Raw genomic sequence first — 18,270 nt, 5'->3', positions numbered from 1 at the left:
TATATGGTCCCATGGCTTTTCTTGGTGAATTTTGGGGTTTTTCACGATACCTGACGATTTCGCAGAAAATTTTCCCTAATTTTGAGCAACATAAAAAAATTATTTTCGGCATTTCATACTATACATTTTAGGACAAATTTGTGCTTGCATGAAACTTCATTCATAATGCTTTCCAGAAGAAAAATTTATAAAAGATATAACAACCAATCACAGAGAGCCATCTATTTTTATCTCTATGTCATGTTCCCTTCATAAAATGGCTGCGCCCATGTAATTTTATTTGGTACATTGTAACCTTCATGCTATTGTTGATTTTCCAAATATACGATAGTTTATACCAGTGAGAAATTATACTAACGATAATTTGATTTACAATCCGGACAATCCACTGTCAACAGCTACAACTACAGAATACCGAATACAGATTTTTATTTGCAGAGAAAGGTAACTGCTATATACATTATATACATGAATCATATAAATACATAATACAACTGCAGGGGTAGTCCGAGATTACTCTGATGTCCAACGGGTGTTTTGAAAATAAAAGTAAAAATGTCTGAATCGATAGGTCACTGTGAAAACTGTTTAAATATGGAAAAAATAAATGGTGGCAGGTACAAAAATGTAGGTGAAGCTTACATAAACATGATAAATGAAGAGATAAATGCATACCTGTCAACCTGTGACGATGAAAATGCAGGTCATGACCTACATTGAAGAATCAAATCTCAGGTCATAACGTGTATGAACTTTTTCAAGCTGAATTTCAGTATTTATGGTACTTTTTTCTTATAATTTAAATCAAAGTTACCAAAACATCAATGCATGTTCACTTGGTTAAGTTATTTTTAAAGATTTTTTTATAAATTTGTGTAACACAGTCGTGTGTTCTTAATTTTACCCTCAAACATCAGGATATAGTTTATCAACAGTAATTTTAAACTATTTCAAACCAGCTATTCAGTCTTCAAACACATCATCCTAATCATTCATTACAATCTAACTTATATATGTGGTGGTGTTTAACGACCTTGACTGGCCTTTCAGCCCTCGCACGGTCGGCTCGTGCCCGAAGGCGTTTGGTGAGCTTTAAATATTCTGGAGCCATGGGTCAGGACAATCTAACTTGCACATTGAAATTATACTATAATAAAATATAGTAATACAGTTAAAGGAAGTATAGATGTACAAAATAATTTTTAACTTTTTTTTCAAAATTGTATAAAGGTATTAAAATAATGAAAAGTTATATTTCAATATGTATTTGAATTTTATTTTTTTTAAGATTTAATCTTTTCCCAAAAAAAAACGGAAATATAAGGAATAATTTTGAATGGTGACATATAAGGGGAAGTAACTCTAGTAGAAATATGTTTGTAAAACAACAGTGCAATTTATTTACGACCTAAAGCTAAGGTAATTAGTGTTAATTAACAGTGTGTTTGACACCAAAGCTGTTAAGTGAAGCCATGCACTTAATGGGTCACTTCATTTGACAGTTTACACAGCTAGATGAACTTCCTGTTCATGGAACAATTACGAATTTGCCGGTATTTCAAAGGAATATTACTTATAAAATCAATCTCAAGGCTAAGAAATACGGGTGAAAACGGGTCATTTTCGTAATTCCCGGGTTATTCAATGACCCGATGGGTGTCCCAGGTGATCCCTCAGAATTTTGAAAATCTCAGGTCACACCCGCAGAATACGGGTCAGTTGACAGGTATGTAAATGAAAAATGAACAAATTGATACCCGATTTATATAATTCCAAGGCCGTTAGTTGGCACCAGAAGCAATTTATTTACGACCTAAAGCTAAGGTAATTGGTGTTAATTAACAGTGTGTTTGACACCAAAGCTGTTAAGTGAAGCCATGCACTTAATGGGTCACTTCATTAAACAGTTTACACAGCTAGATGAACTTCCTGTTCATGGAACAATTACGAATTTGCCAGTACAAATGTATTTCAAAGGAATATTACTTATGAAATCAATATCAAGGCTAAGAAATACGGGTGAAAACGGGTCATTTTCGTAATTCCCGGGTTATTCAATGACCCGACGGGTGTCCCGGGTGATCCCTCAGAATTGTGAAAATCTTTGGTCACACCTGCAGAATACGGGTCAGTTGACAGGTATGTAAATGAAAAATGAACAAATTGATACCCGATTTATATAATTCTAAGGCCGTTAGTTGGCACCAGAAGAGACGAAGCAGGGCATCTATTTTGGATGGGCAAATATCCACTCTTTGATATGGGACGAGCTCTGACGTCCCATGGCCCCAGCTTGTCTGGCAAAACAGCTGTTGGATGTCAGAGTAATCTCGGACTACTGCAGGAGTTGATTTAGAAATAACAAAGTCCATAATTTGACCATGGGATCAATAGAATTCAACAAATAATAAAGTTGACTATCCACTCTACTAGAAGCTCTACTTATATTTGACTTTATTATTTAAAGAAATGAGAGAATTTTTTGATAGAATTTCCGATTCCTGTGCATATTTTAATTATTAACTTGCCCTACCAAAGTGGATGACAACGAGCAAAGAACTGAGTGTAGATTAAGCAAAATCTTGTATTCTAGACCTCTCTTGGCAGATTACCTCAAGTTTCCACACACACTTTTTTTTAAAGAAAAACTTTTACTTTTGGCCTCCACTGAAAACTTATTAACAAATATATTGTAATATAATTCTTATATAATTTGCATATTAGGGAATATGTTGATATGATTGGTCGAGATGACTTCCGGTAGTTGATCTTGATCTGACATTGTTTTTTTTTTTGATAGACGACATTGAACAAACTTCTTTTCGTAACCAATGTAAACAAGATGGCGGCGATAATGACACAGACATAAAACAAAATTTATTTCACTGCAAGTTAATTGTTAAATAAAGTAACAAAAACAAAAAGATTCATTTGAATAATAATAAGAATATTTGTAGTTTATTTTTATCAGATTGCAAATTTCAGGGAGAACATATTTTTGTGTACATGGTGTAAGCCAACAAATAAATTCATGCGCCATGTCTATTCAATGACACAGATATACATTTACAACTTACGTGGGATAGAGGTTACAAGTTTGGAAACATATTTTTCCTATTTCCAATTTTAACGAATTATAAGTTTTATTTGTTTGTGAGTGAATTGGTCGAGTTTATACACCAATAAATTCCTTTAAAAAGGCGTTTAATCCTATATTAAAAAAATATAAACTGAATATACATGTACATGTAACATGTTGAAATTCAAATTGATGTCAAAATCTTTTAACTTCATTTTAAAAGATAAATAATATAAAAACTTAGTCTTTACAATTCTACATGTTCTATATCAATTGGATAAAGGCAATGGCTATTTTGCCTGCTCCGTAACCTACATTTATCATGTTTATAACCATTAAATAATTTTCATACATAATGGAAAGATCTTTTGATATTAGTTTCAGTTGCTATAGGCATATATAATGCTTGTTCAAAAAAAGAAGTTTGTATTACAAAGTAATATAAAAAAATTTGAAAAAGGTATCTTAACCTACACATCGAACATGTTGAACCTTATTGATTTCAATTGTAAGATTTGTTTTCTCTGTGTAGAACAAATGGACAATGGCAGAGCTTCCAGCAACAAACTTTGATGGTGATAAAGAAAGTAATTTAAAGGATGAACATCTTTCAGAAGAGGATGTAAGTATGATATATAAACAATTCTTTTGTCAGCTTTGTATATACATGTTCATGTACATGTACAGTCACTACATGTATGCTGAAATAAATTTGTGTGTATACATTTTTAGTTATTTATTGGTCAACCTACATGTATGGGAAGCTGAGTTTTGCAGTTTTGAATAATGGTTTAGATAGCTATGGTCAAAGGGGGTGTTCATTTGCATGTAAAACTGGTATATATGTATCCCTATCATTTCATGTCAGACTATCTAGTCAGTGTGGGATAGTTTTTTTGTTAATCTTTATGTCTCTTTTTTCAAGTGCACTGAATAGTTGATTGTTGGTTGGTGTTTTCAGTTGTTCTGTCCATCTGTCCAATATTTGTGTTATTCATTAATGTATAAAAAGAGACCAGACAGCTCCTATATGTGCCTGTCCCAAATGACATCAACAGGATGCAAGCATTTTCTATGTTAGTATTAGAGTACTTGTGTTTTGAGAGAATATCATGTTGAAGGCTGATCTCTTGTATTCTTTCAGCAATGTGATTGATTAACATTGTAGATTCAGATATATGTTTAAAAAGAATACATTGTTGAAAACCATATGGTAGGATAAGTTTGTGCTGATGGATTATAGGTTTTTTCTGGCTGTATTTGAATTATTTTTTACAAAGAATCAATTGTTAATAACCATATATATGGTTGAATAAATTAGCACTAATAGATACTACATGTAATATGTTTTTTTTTTTGTAATTGAATTAAAAAATCATTAATGATCATAATTAGCATTTTTATTCTTATAATTTATGACTTAATCTTTTATCTAATTCATGCATGAAAGATTGCATCAATAATATCTTGACTGAACTTACAATTAGTGTGAATGAAAAACAATGTTATATGTATATGATGTATTTGCCCTCATGATCATAATTTATGGAACACAAATAGCTATAAAACCCATGTATACTGCATAGTCAGCAATATAAGGCATAACTAGACAAAATATGAAACAGTTCAAACCAAATACTGACAACCAGATTTATAATAAAAGAAACACAAATATTACTAATATTGACTGAAATCATTGACAAATTTAGAAAAAACAGGCTCTTGACTTGAGAGAAGAGACACATATAGCAAGGTTAAACATCTTTATTAGTTATCAATCCTCCCAGTCCCATGTCACAGAGATGGAATGGTAATAGCACAACATAAAGAACAAACTGTAAAAATGATTTGACTTATCAGATTCGTAAGAAGTACAAAAAAAATAATAATATAGATACAAAAGACATAACAAAAGGATCTAGAATTACTCTTAGGTACTAATATCTAGTATAAAGCCAAGACAAATTTACAAATAAATCATTTTATCTCAGAGTAAAGTATGAACACTAGCTCACATCCTATAGATCTTGGTGCAAATATGTCATAAACTGAGGCTATGATTTTGTATACCTAAGAATAAGATACAATGTGTATGTTTTTCACTCTTTACATGATGTTATACAGATTAGGGGTTCATTAAAGTCTTTGCAACATTGACTTAATAATTAATACATCCATATTGTCAGGGATTGCTCATTGTAAACTATTACCATTGAGTGTATTACCCATACTATTTACTTGACAAGTTGTATTTACTATCAGCATGTATCACATTTGTACATGATAATATTTTTATAAGAAATTAGGTCCTTGAAAATATTTATTATATGAAAAATTGTCTTGTAGGTACACTAAATTTATTGACTTCTTACAAGTTGTATAAACAATATCTGCAGTTCAAATACAAAGGCTTCTTTAAAATTTGACCCTTGCTAGAAAATACTTATTATGAAGTTTGTGTTGGAGCCTGACATATCATAGAATTCATTGATCAAAATATGGACAGATGTTTGTGCATACATTGACATGTATTTTGACAACTAGTCTATGTGTATTGAATTTAATGAAATATGTCTTATTTGCATTTGAAAAACAACATGTATTCTGAATGCTTTCATTGGATTACTTAATTTTATGTGGTAATAAGCTAGAATTATTTTATAAGAAAGAGAAATTTAACTTTATATTTCAATTTCTTTTTTTGATGTTTTATTGAAGTAAATATATTTTTAATATTAACCACCAGTTTATGTACCTTTCTGTGAAATATTGAATAGACAAAAGTTAAAGAACTATTACAGAAAAGGAAGTCTCATAAAGAAGTACTGGAGGAAATAAAGAGAAAAGGTAGAGAAGAAGTTGCTCAAAAAAGAGAAGAAAGAAAGACAAAAAGAGAAGAAAAGGTTATGGCCGAAAATGATTCACCTGACGAGGAAGATTATTATGTTCAAACTCTCTCAGCAATGGTAAGTTTGTAGAACTCAGAAGTTTTTGAGGGATACATTCATTAGTCTTGTCTGTAATCCACTATTAAATTTAATCACTGTGCACTGAACCAGAAAAAGTAGGTCAATGACAACACACATATGCAGACAGAAGACCATGGAGTATCTTATCAAGCTCCTCTGCCTTATAAAATGATAAGTTGAAATATGTTAGTTTCACATTATATATGTAAAATGGATTCATAGTTTAATCTGAATTTTACCAAAGGAGAAGATGAGAAGATAAACCAAATTTGTTATTAAGATCAAGTATTTTGATAAACATGCATATCTCCTATAAAGATTGTTGTGTACTGTAGGTTGTAGTTGTGAATTTTAACACTATAAAAGTTTTGTAAAATAGATTTGATGTTGATTTAACTAACATACCTATTTTGGTTTTCAGTCCATATCACTACAGAAACCTGAGAAAGTTCTTGGGTAAGTTTACTGGAGTTGTGTAGCTTCTCTGTTGAACTTAATTGTTGAATACTTTATATATTTTTTTTGTGATTACATTTTGTACTTGTTTTCATGGATTGAAGAAAAATTGTATTTAGGGAAATTGTATTTAGGGAATTGTATTTAGGGAAATTGTATTTATGGAAATTATATTTATGGAAATTGTATTTTATTGTTTTGCAAAATTCTGCCTACAAACCCATAGATAATGTGTACTTTTTTTAACATTAAAATATGTACTTAACTAACACTTTAGCCATGAAATCCATTAAACTTTGTATCCCATGAATAATAATGAATCTACAGTAGATACTCATCATGGTTTATCTTGTCCTGAACATGCATGAAATATTTGCCACTGGATGTTAAGCAACCAACAATCAATCATTCTAATACAACAACGTTTGTAACGTTCATTTTGATTGGATAACGTCACTTTCTTACATGGCATCAATTGACAATTGTAAAGTAAACTTAATTTGCGACCATCAAATCCCCAATTGATTCCGTCGGAGCTTAAAATACAATACAGTTATCTTCTAAATCATAGTACATCCTTTGGCTGCTTTGTTGGAAGGTCATATTTTCTTATTTGACTAAACTATAATAATAAAACTAATTAGTAATGCAAGCTAAAACTTTATGTCGTTTGGAGGTTTGAAATTGTCAAAAAATATTTTGTAATTATAAAATGTTTCAAAGAAAAATGCATTTTACATGATTTGTCATAGAAGAAGAAAAGGTGCAAAAAAAATTAAAACTTTATTTTTTTTTGTTTTTATCATAACAACCCTGCATACCCAAGGTATCCGCTTCTGGGATTTTATTGTACTGAAGATTGGCCAGGTGTTGAATGGTTCTCTGTCGTTTGTAATGTTTTATTTTATGAGACAATAAATTTGAAACAATTATAACCAGTATCTCTGTCTGATTATCTAGTGTGTAAAAAGTAATAAACTTTAAAAAAAAAAGTTCTCCACAGGTAAGAATGAGGAAGTATTAAACTGCATGAGGTTAAGAGGTTAAAACAGATTTAGAATTAAAGGTATCATTAAGTGCATGATGGTATTGTATTTCATTGTTTGTGATCTAGTTTAAATATGATTTTTTCATTATTTCTGGAAATAATATAAAAGATTCTTGTCATCAGAAGGCAGATTTATTTTATTCCGTTCATTATGTGAAAACTATTTGAAAACAGATTCTGGAAATTGTGGTTTGGTGTTGATCAAAACGTTGGCTGCTCTCTTACACACTTTTTCTAGTTATTGAAAGGATAAGTAAGAAATAAATTGAAGGATCGTTATAATGGGTCAAGGACTTGTAAGGAATGCAGCCTCAGCTATTACTTGGCCATTTCATAAATTGTTTGGGAATGAAAAGTGTTGTCATAGGGATACAGCTTATTTACCTACAGATGTTAAACAATTTATCAAAATACAACATGAAGATGATGTAGAATCAGGAAGGGATGATTTTGTTAGGTAACAGAAAGGTTGAATATAAAATAAGGGCATATATAATACTGAGGTCTTGATAAGTTCTTATTAGAGATGAAATGTTTTAGATTATCGAAAAACAAAAATGGCCTAAACATAACAACCAAATCCTACAGAGGGCATGTTTATTTTTTGGTTTATCAAGGTTATCCATTTTTATGTAAAAAGTCAGATTATTCCATTCAATTCTCCACATGTAACAATGAGGAAGTAACCACAACTAATCAAGCGAAAATTAAGACAACTGCTTTAAATCTATTTATAGAAGACTAATGTTAATAAAGTAATAAAATCAAGTGCATGATGATATAGTATTAGCCTGAGGTCCTGCCTACTGATTTGCTCTGCTACATGGACGCAGTGTGATTGGGCCAGGTATCCAGGCTAGATATAGTATTTGATTATTTAGGATACTGAGAAATTATATCTTTACATTGAATTGATTATTTCTGAAAAAAAAACAACAGTGGAGATTCTTGTGATAGGAAATCAAATTCAGTTTATTCAATTCATTTTGTGAGATTTTACAGAAAACTGGTTCTTGAAATCACATAAATTATCAAGGTTGGAAAAATTTAGTTGAAGACAAAACTTTTCACATAAGGCATGATCAATTTAAAGATAAATGTATTCATAACTGTGGATGAGCCATGGCCAAACATCTGAAAAATACTTTTTGAGAGCTGTCATGGTATCATGACATATTCTTGTGTAAAATTTTAAACCTGACATTACAATAAATTTACAGGATGTATGTCTGAGAAATTTGAATCGGTATTGATGATTATATTAAGAATTGTTTCAATTTTTCAATTTGTACAGTAATGTTGTTCAAATTCAATTAAAGTTGCAGTAATACTCAAATCAACAGTAGGACAATTAATGAGTTCTTCATTGTAGAATCTCTGTTTATAAAATCTTCGTGTTAATGCTTTTCCCACATGTGATGTACTGAATGGAAATATTCTATGTCATCAATTGCATATCAGTACCAGCTTCATTGAGATTGCCTTCAAAAATTCTTCCAGTGTTTGTGTTTTAAGATTTAGATCTTTACTCCTTTTATGTTTCTTCATTATTCACTGATCAAGGCCTCGTCTTGTGGTTCTTGATCAACTATGAAGTATATGATACCTGAAATACTATTGCATTTAAAGGAGTATGTTCGATAAAGTCCCAAAATGGCCCCCTTTTTTAGCGTAAATTTAAAATTCGTATTTATCAACCTATATCACGATAAATTATAGCTACATTTTAATACATTGACTAGCTAGGATATAACCCATTTTGTTGAAAATTTTACGTTTCTGCGTTTCATTATGACGTCACAAGTTGTACTCATATTGATTTTTCACGAAAAAATCAACGAAAATGGTAGAATTTCCATAGATTAGTGGACGGGAAACATAGAGCGCATACGTCGACAACAAAGATCTTTTAAAATAATGTGTGTGAAGACATTTCACATGTCTTATTTGAATCTTAAGCTTGTCGACGCCTGCGCTCTATGTTTCCTGGTCCTTTATTTGGTTGAAATCTAGCTGATATTGTCACATTTCACCAAAATCCCTTATCTTGACCTTTTTTGGATGTAAAAATCAACGTGTTAGAATTAAACTTTGACAAAAACAGTTCTGTTTAACTTTCTAGCATGTCTTTAGGGCAACTTTAAACATGTATTACCTTGTAACTATGAACTTTATAATTGGGGCCAAATATGGCCCTTACCGAACTTACTCCTTTATATATTAGATTTACATATTAAACATTTTCTGTTTCTCATATACTTATATTTCATTTCAGGACAGGTCTTGTTTATGATGAATTAATGCTCAAGCATAAGAATGACTGGGACCCCAATTTTCCAGAGAAACCAGAAAGAATTTCAGAGCCTTTCAAAAGATGTTCTGAGCTTCATTTGGTAGAAAGATGTATAAGAATAGAGGTATGAAGAAAAAGGCTTTTTTGGTAATCTTATTTTCTTTCTACTATTATAAAACTTTTTTAAGGGATTTTTCTTCACAATTTTTTGAAATTCTATATAAAAAAAGCTATTTGAGATGCCAAATTCATTATATTAGTAAAGATCATTTGGAAGAAGTTTATTGATGTGAACAATTCATTTATTCACTTACAAATACCATAAAGTCTATCATTTTCTAAATGAATTAGCAAATTTCATGCAACTATAAGCTACATAAAAACCCTAATAACTTTTCCAAAAAATAAGACTCAAAATCATGTCAATATTTAAAATGTTATCTTTACCATGAGAACTATTTTGCATGTGTAGCACAATAACTGATGACATGATAAAACATGTTAATTTTAAGAATTGAGTGCTACTTTTTGTAAACTCTAACTATTAATTGTATTACTTTAAGCTTATAATCAAAAAGTTATCCATTAGGTTTCTATGTTGATTAACAAAATATTGAAGTGTTCAATACTTGATGTAGTAAGTATAAATAGTCTAACAGCCTTTCAAAATAAAAGAAGCCCAACATATTGTGTTTTGAATGTCAGTTTCATTGTATCATGAGATTTTAATTAATTCATTTCAAAGTGTTTTTTTTCTTCTCAGCATTTGGCACATTCCTCATTGAACATAAAACAAATTGTATTTTACTGTTTTTGTATTAATCTATATAACACTCACATTACTCCATGGAAGAAGAAAGGAGAAAGTTTGTGAATGGGGCCCCATCTCTGTCACATAAAATACGTAGTTATGGAAACCACATCATCACTTTGATTTTCACATCTGCTCCTGTCTTGGTAGTGAAACTAGTGGTATAAAGCAAAAATAAGCATCATATTTTGTAATTGCCTTGTAATTTTATTCTCCATTCATCCATGTCTTCCATCTTTGGATCTCTAAGTATACAGCTATTTTCTAGGTTCAGGTTCTAAACTTTCCTATAAATAAGAAAAAAATATTCTGATTTTAAGTTTTTATGTATTTTCAGACACAGTATGGGACAGAGGATATGGTATTATTACAGCACACAAGGGAATTATTAGAAAAAGTCCAATCAACAAGTCAGATGAACAAACTACAGTTGCAAGAATTCAGTCAACATTATGATTCTGTGTATTGTAATCAGGTAGGTATGGATAATAAGTCATTTGGAAGTATGAATTTATGTATAATCATTCATTAGTGTGATTGGATCACTTATCTAACGCAATAATAGTCCATAGATATTCAAGTTCAAGATTTTCTTGTTTTGCAAAAAGGATTTTTTTTCTTGTGAATAATTCTGAAGCAATTGTACAGTTATCTGATCTGTCTTATTTTTTTGCCAATCCAAAATGATTTATATACGACCGCAAAAATTTTTTGCAGTCGTATATTGGTATGACGTTGTCATCGTCTTCGTTGTAGTCATCATCGCCCGAAGACACATTGGTTTTCGCACTATAACTTTAGTTTAGGTAAATACAAATCTATGAAATTTTAACACAAGGTTTATGACCACAAAAGGTAGTTTGGGATTGATTTTGGGATTTTTGGTCCTAACAGTTTAGGAATTAGGGGCCAAAAAAGGGCACAAATAAGCTATTTTCTTGGTTTTCGCACAATAACTTTAGTATAAGTAAATAGAAATCTATGAAATTTAAACACAAGGTTTATAACCATAAAAGGAAGGTTTGGATTGATTTTGGGAGTTTCGGTCATAACAGTGTAGGAATTAGGGGTCCAAAATTAAACTTTAACCATGTATTTAGATTTTGGATATTGGACCATAATAGGTAAATGTCCAATTTAAAATTTTAAAGTTTTTAAGTTTAAGTTCTTAGACCACATTCAGAAACCTATGTTGTGTCAACTATTTAATCACAATCCAAATTCAGAGCTGTATCAAACTTGAATGTTGTATCCATACTTGCCCCAACTGTTCAGTGTTTGAACTCTGCGGTTGGATAAAGCTGTGCCCTGTGGAGCATTTGGTTTAGTGATAGAATTGAGTTATCTTTCTTGGCACAGATATTTTGAATGTGAACAAAAATAGCCATAAATTTGATCAAAACAAGCAAGGTTTAACAAGGTAACATATAAATTATGTTCATAACATAAAAAAAGCTAACCCAAGGACTTTCATTCCCTGTTTATGTAAAATATATTGTTTTATTATATACTTAGACTAAATAACATATGAATTTTACTGTATGATAATAGCATTAAATTTTACGTAAATTCCATATTTTTCAAATTGTTGCTTAGCGGGCTGATATGAAAAGTTTATCACATGCTTCAACTGTTATCACATGCCTTTCCGTAACGTTATCACATGGCATCCAGTGATACTCGGCAAATTCTGGAAAATACACTTTAATGCTACGTCCTAAGTTAAAAAACATTACAAAGTAGTGTACCAAATATTTGGATACTGGAAGGTATATTGTGTAAAATAATAAAAACAAAAAACAAACAAAAAACTAAACAAATTATTAAATAAATGCATTTTTTAAAGTTTCAAACATATTTTAGAAAGTTACTTTAAAAAAAGTAGATTTTTCCAAACAGTGTTCATTATGTATATTGTTGAATTATTTTTTGTTGTTGATTTGTCCACTTTAAAAAAGTTTTTCTTCTCTGTTGAGGCATATGATAGAAAGATTTCATATCAAATGTACTAAAGGAGTAGGTCTGGTAAGGGCCAATTTTGGCCGCAAATTTCAGGTTCATCTGACGAAAGATTTTGGACACTTTTAAACACTTCAATGTCTATTTCAATTGATTCAATTATTTCATGTGACAGATTTTAACTGATTTTGTCATTAAAAATGCTCCGATTCAAGCCTAAATATGAAAAATCTATCAAATACAGTGGCGGATCCAGAACTTTTCCTAAGGGGGGGCCCGCTCCAGTCATGCTTCAATGATTCCCTATATAATCAACCAAATTTTCCCCACAAAAGGGGGGGCCCGGGCCCCCCAGGGCCCCCCCTGGATCCGCCTATGAAATATGCCAAAAAATGTCCCTTTTCAGATCGTTTTTGTCTAAAATAAAAGTGGCCACATCCGTGTTCATCCTCAACATTTATATATGTTATGTATTATCATCAAATACAACTTACATTTCAATATTATGAATGAACACAAATGCGGCCACTTTCATTTAAGACAAAAACTGTCCAAAATTTAACTAAAATGCTAAAATTGTGAAGATTTCAGTAATTTAGCATGACTTTATGATGCTATTACCAGATATATGTGCATTTTATTGTCAAAAACAGCACATATCTATGTAGCCGAACCATTCTTCTTTGCAATAAATAACTAAAAGTTTACATTTTAACAATTTTGTTAAACAGCTATATTTTGGGGCCAAATAAGGGTCTTACCAGACCTTCTACTTTGAGGTCTGACGTCAGTGAACTTTTCACTCTTTGAACTTCTATTTGGGAACCACGTAAAAGGATCAATATATCAATCTGTTATTTTTCTACATTGTTGAAGCATATGATAAAAAGATCATAACATGTCATTTTTCATATCGCATGTATTATCAGCCCTCTAGCCCAGCGGCTCTTGGGCTGAGATTGAACCTAGGGCTGATAATACATGCGATATGAAAATGCCTTGTAATAATCTGATATTATCATACTCTCACTGTCTGCTATTATTCCAAAATTTTTAATTGATCTATAGAGTATAGATGGATGATATCAAATCCAGAGAATCAGTAACTTCATTAAAATTTTCTTCAGTATATCTGCATAGTTTCTTAGAATACAATTTTTTACAGTCATCCTATGAATGTGCACTTGTTGCTTTGGGTAGTACGATAGAACTAATGGAGCAAATCTTAAAGAAGAAAATTACAAATGGACTGGCTATCACAAGGTAAAATAGAAATGTATTTATGAAAGATACTTCTATCTCCTTTTGATTGTGACAAAATAAAAAGAAAATAGCAAATTCAATGGTACAAGTTAATTAAAAATCTTCATGATCTGAAGCAAAACCCAAATCAAGAGGTTTTCTCAGAAAAAAATTTAACAAAATGCTTCATTTATTATAAAGAGGAGTCAAATGTTGGTAGTTGATGTGTGGTCAGTTATATGCTGCCCAGTATTTTTGTTTATTTCTGCTATCAGTTATTACACATTTCTTTTTTCAGACCTCCAGGTCACCATTCTATGAATGATGCATTATGTGGATTTTGTATTTTCAACAATGTTGCCATAGCAGCAAAACATGCAGTAGACAATCTTGGTGTCAAAAAGTAAGTATATTCCTATAGAGGAATTCATATACAACATTATTACCATTGATAGATATAGTAAATGAATATTTTATTACATTATAGAGGTGTTTTTAATTTTTATTTTAATGTCTTTTCTCCAATGTGATCTGACCATTTTTTTGTCTTTGGGTCTGTCCAGATTCTGTAAGTTTTGTGTTTTAACCATAATGGTTATACAATGTACCATTAATTGATTTATCATTTCAACAATAGATATAGGAAGATGTGGTATGAGTGCCAATGAGACAACTTTCCATCCAAGTAACAATTTATAAAAGTAAACCATTATAGGTCAAGGTACGGCCTTCAACACGGAGCCTTGGCTTGACACATCAAACCAGTAAGCTATAAAGGGCCCCGAAAATTACTAGTGTAAAACAATTCAAAAGGGAAAACAAACGATCTATCCATGAATTATATAAAATGGATTAATTTGACCTCCCTCTGAATGGTGGGATATACTGGATTGTTATTTCATGTGAGCATGCTTAACTATGAGATGTGTTTTGCCATTCACCTCTCACCAGCTTCCTGTTTGTTTTTTCAGGGTACTTATTGTGGATTGGGATGTTCATCACGGTCAAGCCACACAAAAAATGTTTTATGAAGATCCAAGGTATTATTATTTATGCATAAAACATGGCTAGTCACTTTATTTCCAGGCTTATTGAGGTACCTAGGCTAAAATAGGTTTATGCATATTTAGAAAGTACAAACTGAAAGTAAACACCCAGTCATGTTATCTTGAGATTCGTTAAAAAAGAGGTTTTTCAAGTCATTTAGTGGTTTGCCATTGACAGAATTTATTAGCCAGCATCAACATATTCTTAATTATTTTTATACGACTTCAATTTTTTGGTCGTATATTGGTATCACGTTGGCGTCTTCGTCGTCGTCCGAATACTTTTAGTTTTCGCACTCTAACTTTAGGAAAAGTGAATAGAAATCTATGAGATTTTGACACAAGGTTTATGACCACAAAAGGAAGGTTGGGATTGATTTTGGGAGTTTAGGTTACAATAGTTTAGGAATTAGGGGCCAAAAAGGGGCCCAACTAAGCATTATTCTTGGTTTTCGCACCATAACTTTAGTATAAGTAAATAGAAATCTATGAAATTTAAACACAAGGTTTATGACCATAAAAGGAAGGTTGGGTTTGATTTTGGGAGTTTTGGTCCCAACAGTTTCCAAATTGGTCTACATTAAAGTCCAAAGGGTCCAAAATTAAACTAAGTTTGATTTTAACAAAAATTGAATTCTTGGGCTTTTTTGATATGCTGAATCTAAACATGTACTTAGATTTTTGATTATGGGCCCAGTTTTCAAGTTGGTTCAAATCAGGATCCAAAATTATTATATTAAGTATTGTGCAATAGCAAGAAATTTTCAATTGCACAGTATTGCGCAATAGCAAGAAATATCTAATTGCACAATATTGTGCAATAGCAAGAAATTTTCAATTGGAGTTATCTTTCTTTGTCCGGAATAGTAGTTGAATCAACTTAAATCATTGTTTTATACAATATACAATGTATATTCACTTTTACGACCAACTGATAAATTAAAACAACCTTTACCATTCAGTGATAACAAGCACTTTATTTTACATTTTAATATTTTATGATGTATTTAAATGAGTAGTTATTGTTGCAAACTCCATTAGAAATTTGAATTGAGATCAGTTTTGGAAAAAGGGAAAGGGGGATGTGAAAAAAATGGGGGGGGGGGGGTTAAATTTTTCTCATTTCAGATTTCATAAATAAAAAGAAAATTTCTTCAAACATTTTTTTGAGAGGATTAATATTCAACAGCATAGTGAATTGCTCAAAGGCAAACAAATATTCATTAGACCACATTCATTCTGTGTCAGAAACCTATGCTGTGTCAACTGTTTTATCACAATCCAAATTTAGAGCTGAATCCAGCTTAAATGTTGTGTCCATACTTGCCCCAACCGTTCAGGGTTCAACCTCTGCGGTCATATAAAGCTGCGCCCTGCGGAGCATCTGGTTGTTTATAAAGTAATCAATCAGCTTTCTATAAATTTCAAACAGATTTTTTTTTACATTATTTCAAAATATAATAGTACATTGTAGTAATTATGTTCTACCAATGACAGTATTTATTTGGAACCATCACATACCTTACAACCCTCCAGTTTTGAGCTGGAGACAACAACGTGTTTCTTGATGTAACATAATCAATTAATAACGTGTTTCTCACAATGACGTTTTACCTCCATAAACCCGGAAATGTCATTGATGGTCTTATATATGCTAGTTTATGTTTTTATCATCATTGACATTAAAACCTAATGCCATTTACTGTAGGTCATGATCAGAAAGGGTCTTAAACATTGATAATCATCAAATTCACTGAATGTCATATCTCAAAGGTTGTTATGGCAGCTTGTGTGAAATATTGAAAAATTTGAAAGCAATAAAGTTTTTTGTTTGCGTTAATTTTTTTCTAAGTAAACAAACTTTAGTTTCTATGTAATTTAAAATTTTAAAAATTGAGGTTTCACCTTGATTCTGTCACATTTAAGGCATGATAGTTTTCTGAAATGAAATGGAAAGCATTGGAAATTAAATTTTTCTTTCAATTCATCACCAAAGACTTTGCAAATCAAATTCTAAGCCAATAGATAAAATCCTTACAAATGCTAAAAAAAAATGAAAAAAAAAGGATAGAAAAGTAAAATCTTCCATTCAGTGGCATTTATTTTTGGAGATTATGAGGTCAAATATACTTTACACACCTATTTGTTAAAATGGGCCAAAGTGATTTATATGACCCTCGTTATATAAGGAATGGATTTCTTTGCTTTTGGTTTTATAGGCAGATTTCTCTTAATATTCACCTATTTGCACTTTCCTAACCAGGTTGATTAAATTTTGAAAATTAATATGGGGTTCATTTGATCGCAGGTTTTCATTGATAAAAAATCTTTTATGACATCCATTTTCTTGCTTTTCTTTTGAATTTGCTATTATGATGTCACAAAAAAGGCAACCATGTCTGATGACAACACATAGAGAGAACATATCATTTTGCAGATCATCAACAAAAATAAAGTTTGCCTTCATATTGTCTTTTATTAAGGATGTACTTACGGTAGATGAGGTTTTGGAATGTGTGTCAAATGTTCAAACTCCTTGGTGTTTTTCCATACAATACAATGTAAAATATTTTGCCCCATAACACCCATTTATTTTTTCATATAAGACTTAATAGCACATGAAAGGTCATTTACCAAAATTTTAGAAGATTCTTGATTTTCTTTCTTGTGTTATGAGACCCAAATAATACCAATGAAAATATAAGGTAAAAGTCCAAGTCAGCCTTTTCCCGCCATATTTTATATCTCAAATATCTCGAAAAGGAGGTCCATGACCTATCAATATTTTTATCTTACCTTTATCCTTAATTGATGCTCTACCAGCTTATAGTATCAATTTTAATTTCTAAATTTCTTGAAAATCAGATTCCACCACTGTAGCATTAGGTTATATTATTTCTCCATTCACACCAGTTATGATTAAGGTATTAAAAATGCTCATCAAGTCTTGTTTAAATTTGAAAATTTAATTGTCTTGAGTGGAGAGACATTGTATCAATTTTGATGCAGTGCTAAGAGGTCAAATGTATATGTCTTAGCCTAGTGCAAAACATTTATTTTTCTGTGATTTATTCAAATTTAGATAGCTCTATAGGTTCAGCTTAAATGGTTTGTTACACAAAGGTGGTATACATCTAGTATTCATGAATCAATTTATTTGTAAAACCCTTGCATTACTCATTTTCACTAAAATATCTAAATTGATAAGTAAATATATATACATTTATACAGAATAAAGAACAATTTTAAATTTAATGAAATGGTAATTGGTTGGAAAGCTTTGCCCTTTTTACTATTTTAAGACAAATTACTGGTAAACCAAAAATGTTGTGTTATAGTTATGAGGTTAAGTAATATTTATTTATAG

At 30.8% G+C, this 18,270-nt stretch overlaps 1 protein-coding gene across 8 annotated transcripts in view; it reads left to right on the top strand.

Moving 5' to 3' along the window:
* The first annotated feature begins 295 nt into the window (after positions 1-295).
* LOC139513678 (histone deacetylase 6-like) overlaps positions 296-18,270 on the top strand; it is a 78,559-nt gene continuing 60,584 nt past the window's right edge. For 3 of the 8 annotated variants that reach the window (XM_071302414.1, XM_071302406.1, XM_071302391.1), the window contains exons 1-9: positions 296-444; positions 3,612-3,701; positions 5,857-6,045; positions 6,470-6,504; positions 9,828-9,969; positions 10,994-11,131; positions 13,781-13,878; positions 14,156-14,260; positions 14,829-14,897. In XM_071302414.1, coding sequence (XP_071158515.1) covers positions 3,624-3,701; positions 5,857-6,045; positions 6,470-6,504; positions 9,828-9,969; positions 10,994-11,131; positions 13,781-13,878; positions 14,156-14,260; positions 14,829-14,897 — 854 coding nt within the window. In that variant the 5' untranslated portion in view covers positions 296-444; positions 3,612-3,623. Of the gene's footprint in view, positions 445-3,611; positions 3,702-5,856; positions 6,046-6,469; positions 6,505-7,561; positions 8,010-9,827; positions 9,970-10,993; positions 11,132-13,780; positions 13,879-14,155; positions 14,261-14,828; positions 14,898-18,270 lie in introns of those variants that run through there. The other 5 variants (XM_071302454.1, XM_071302436.1, XM_071302425.1 and 2 more) reach the window with 4 other exon arrangements.

Source organism: Mytilus edulis, chromosome 1 (assembly GCF_963676685.1).
Source record: "Mytilus edulis chromosome 1, xbMytEdul2.2, whole genome shotgun sequence".
In the NCBI taxonomy this organism is placed as follows: Eukaryota; Metazoa; Mollusca; class Bivalvia; order Mytilida; family Mytilidae; genus Mytilus; species Mytilus edulis.
The sequence above is the reverse complement of the archived record's forward strand: the minus strand, read 5'-3'. Positions and strand labels throughout refer to the sequence as shown.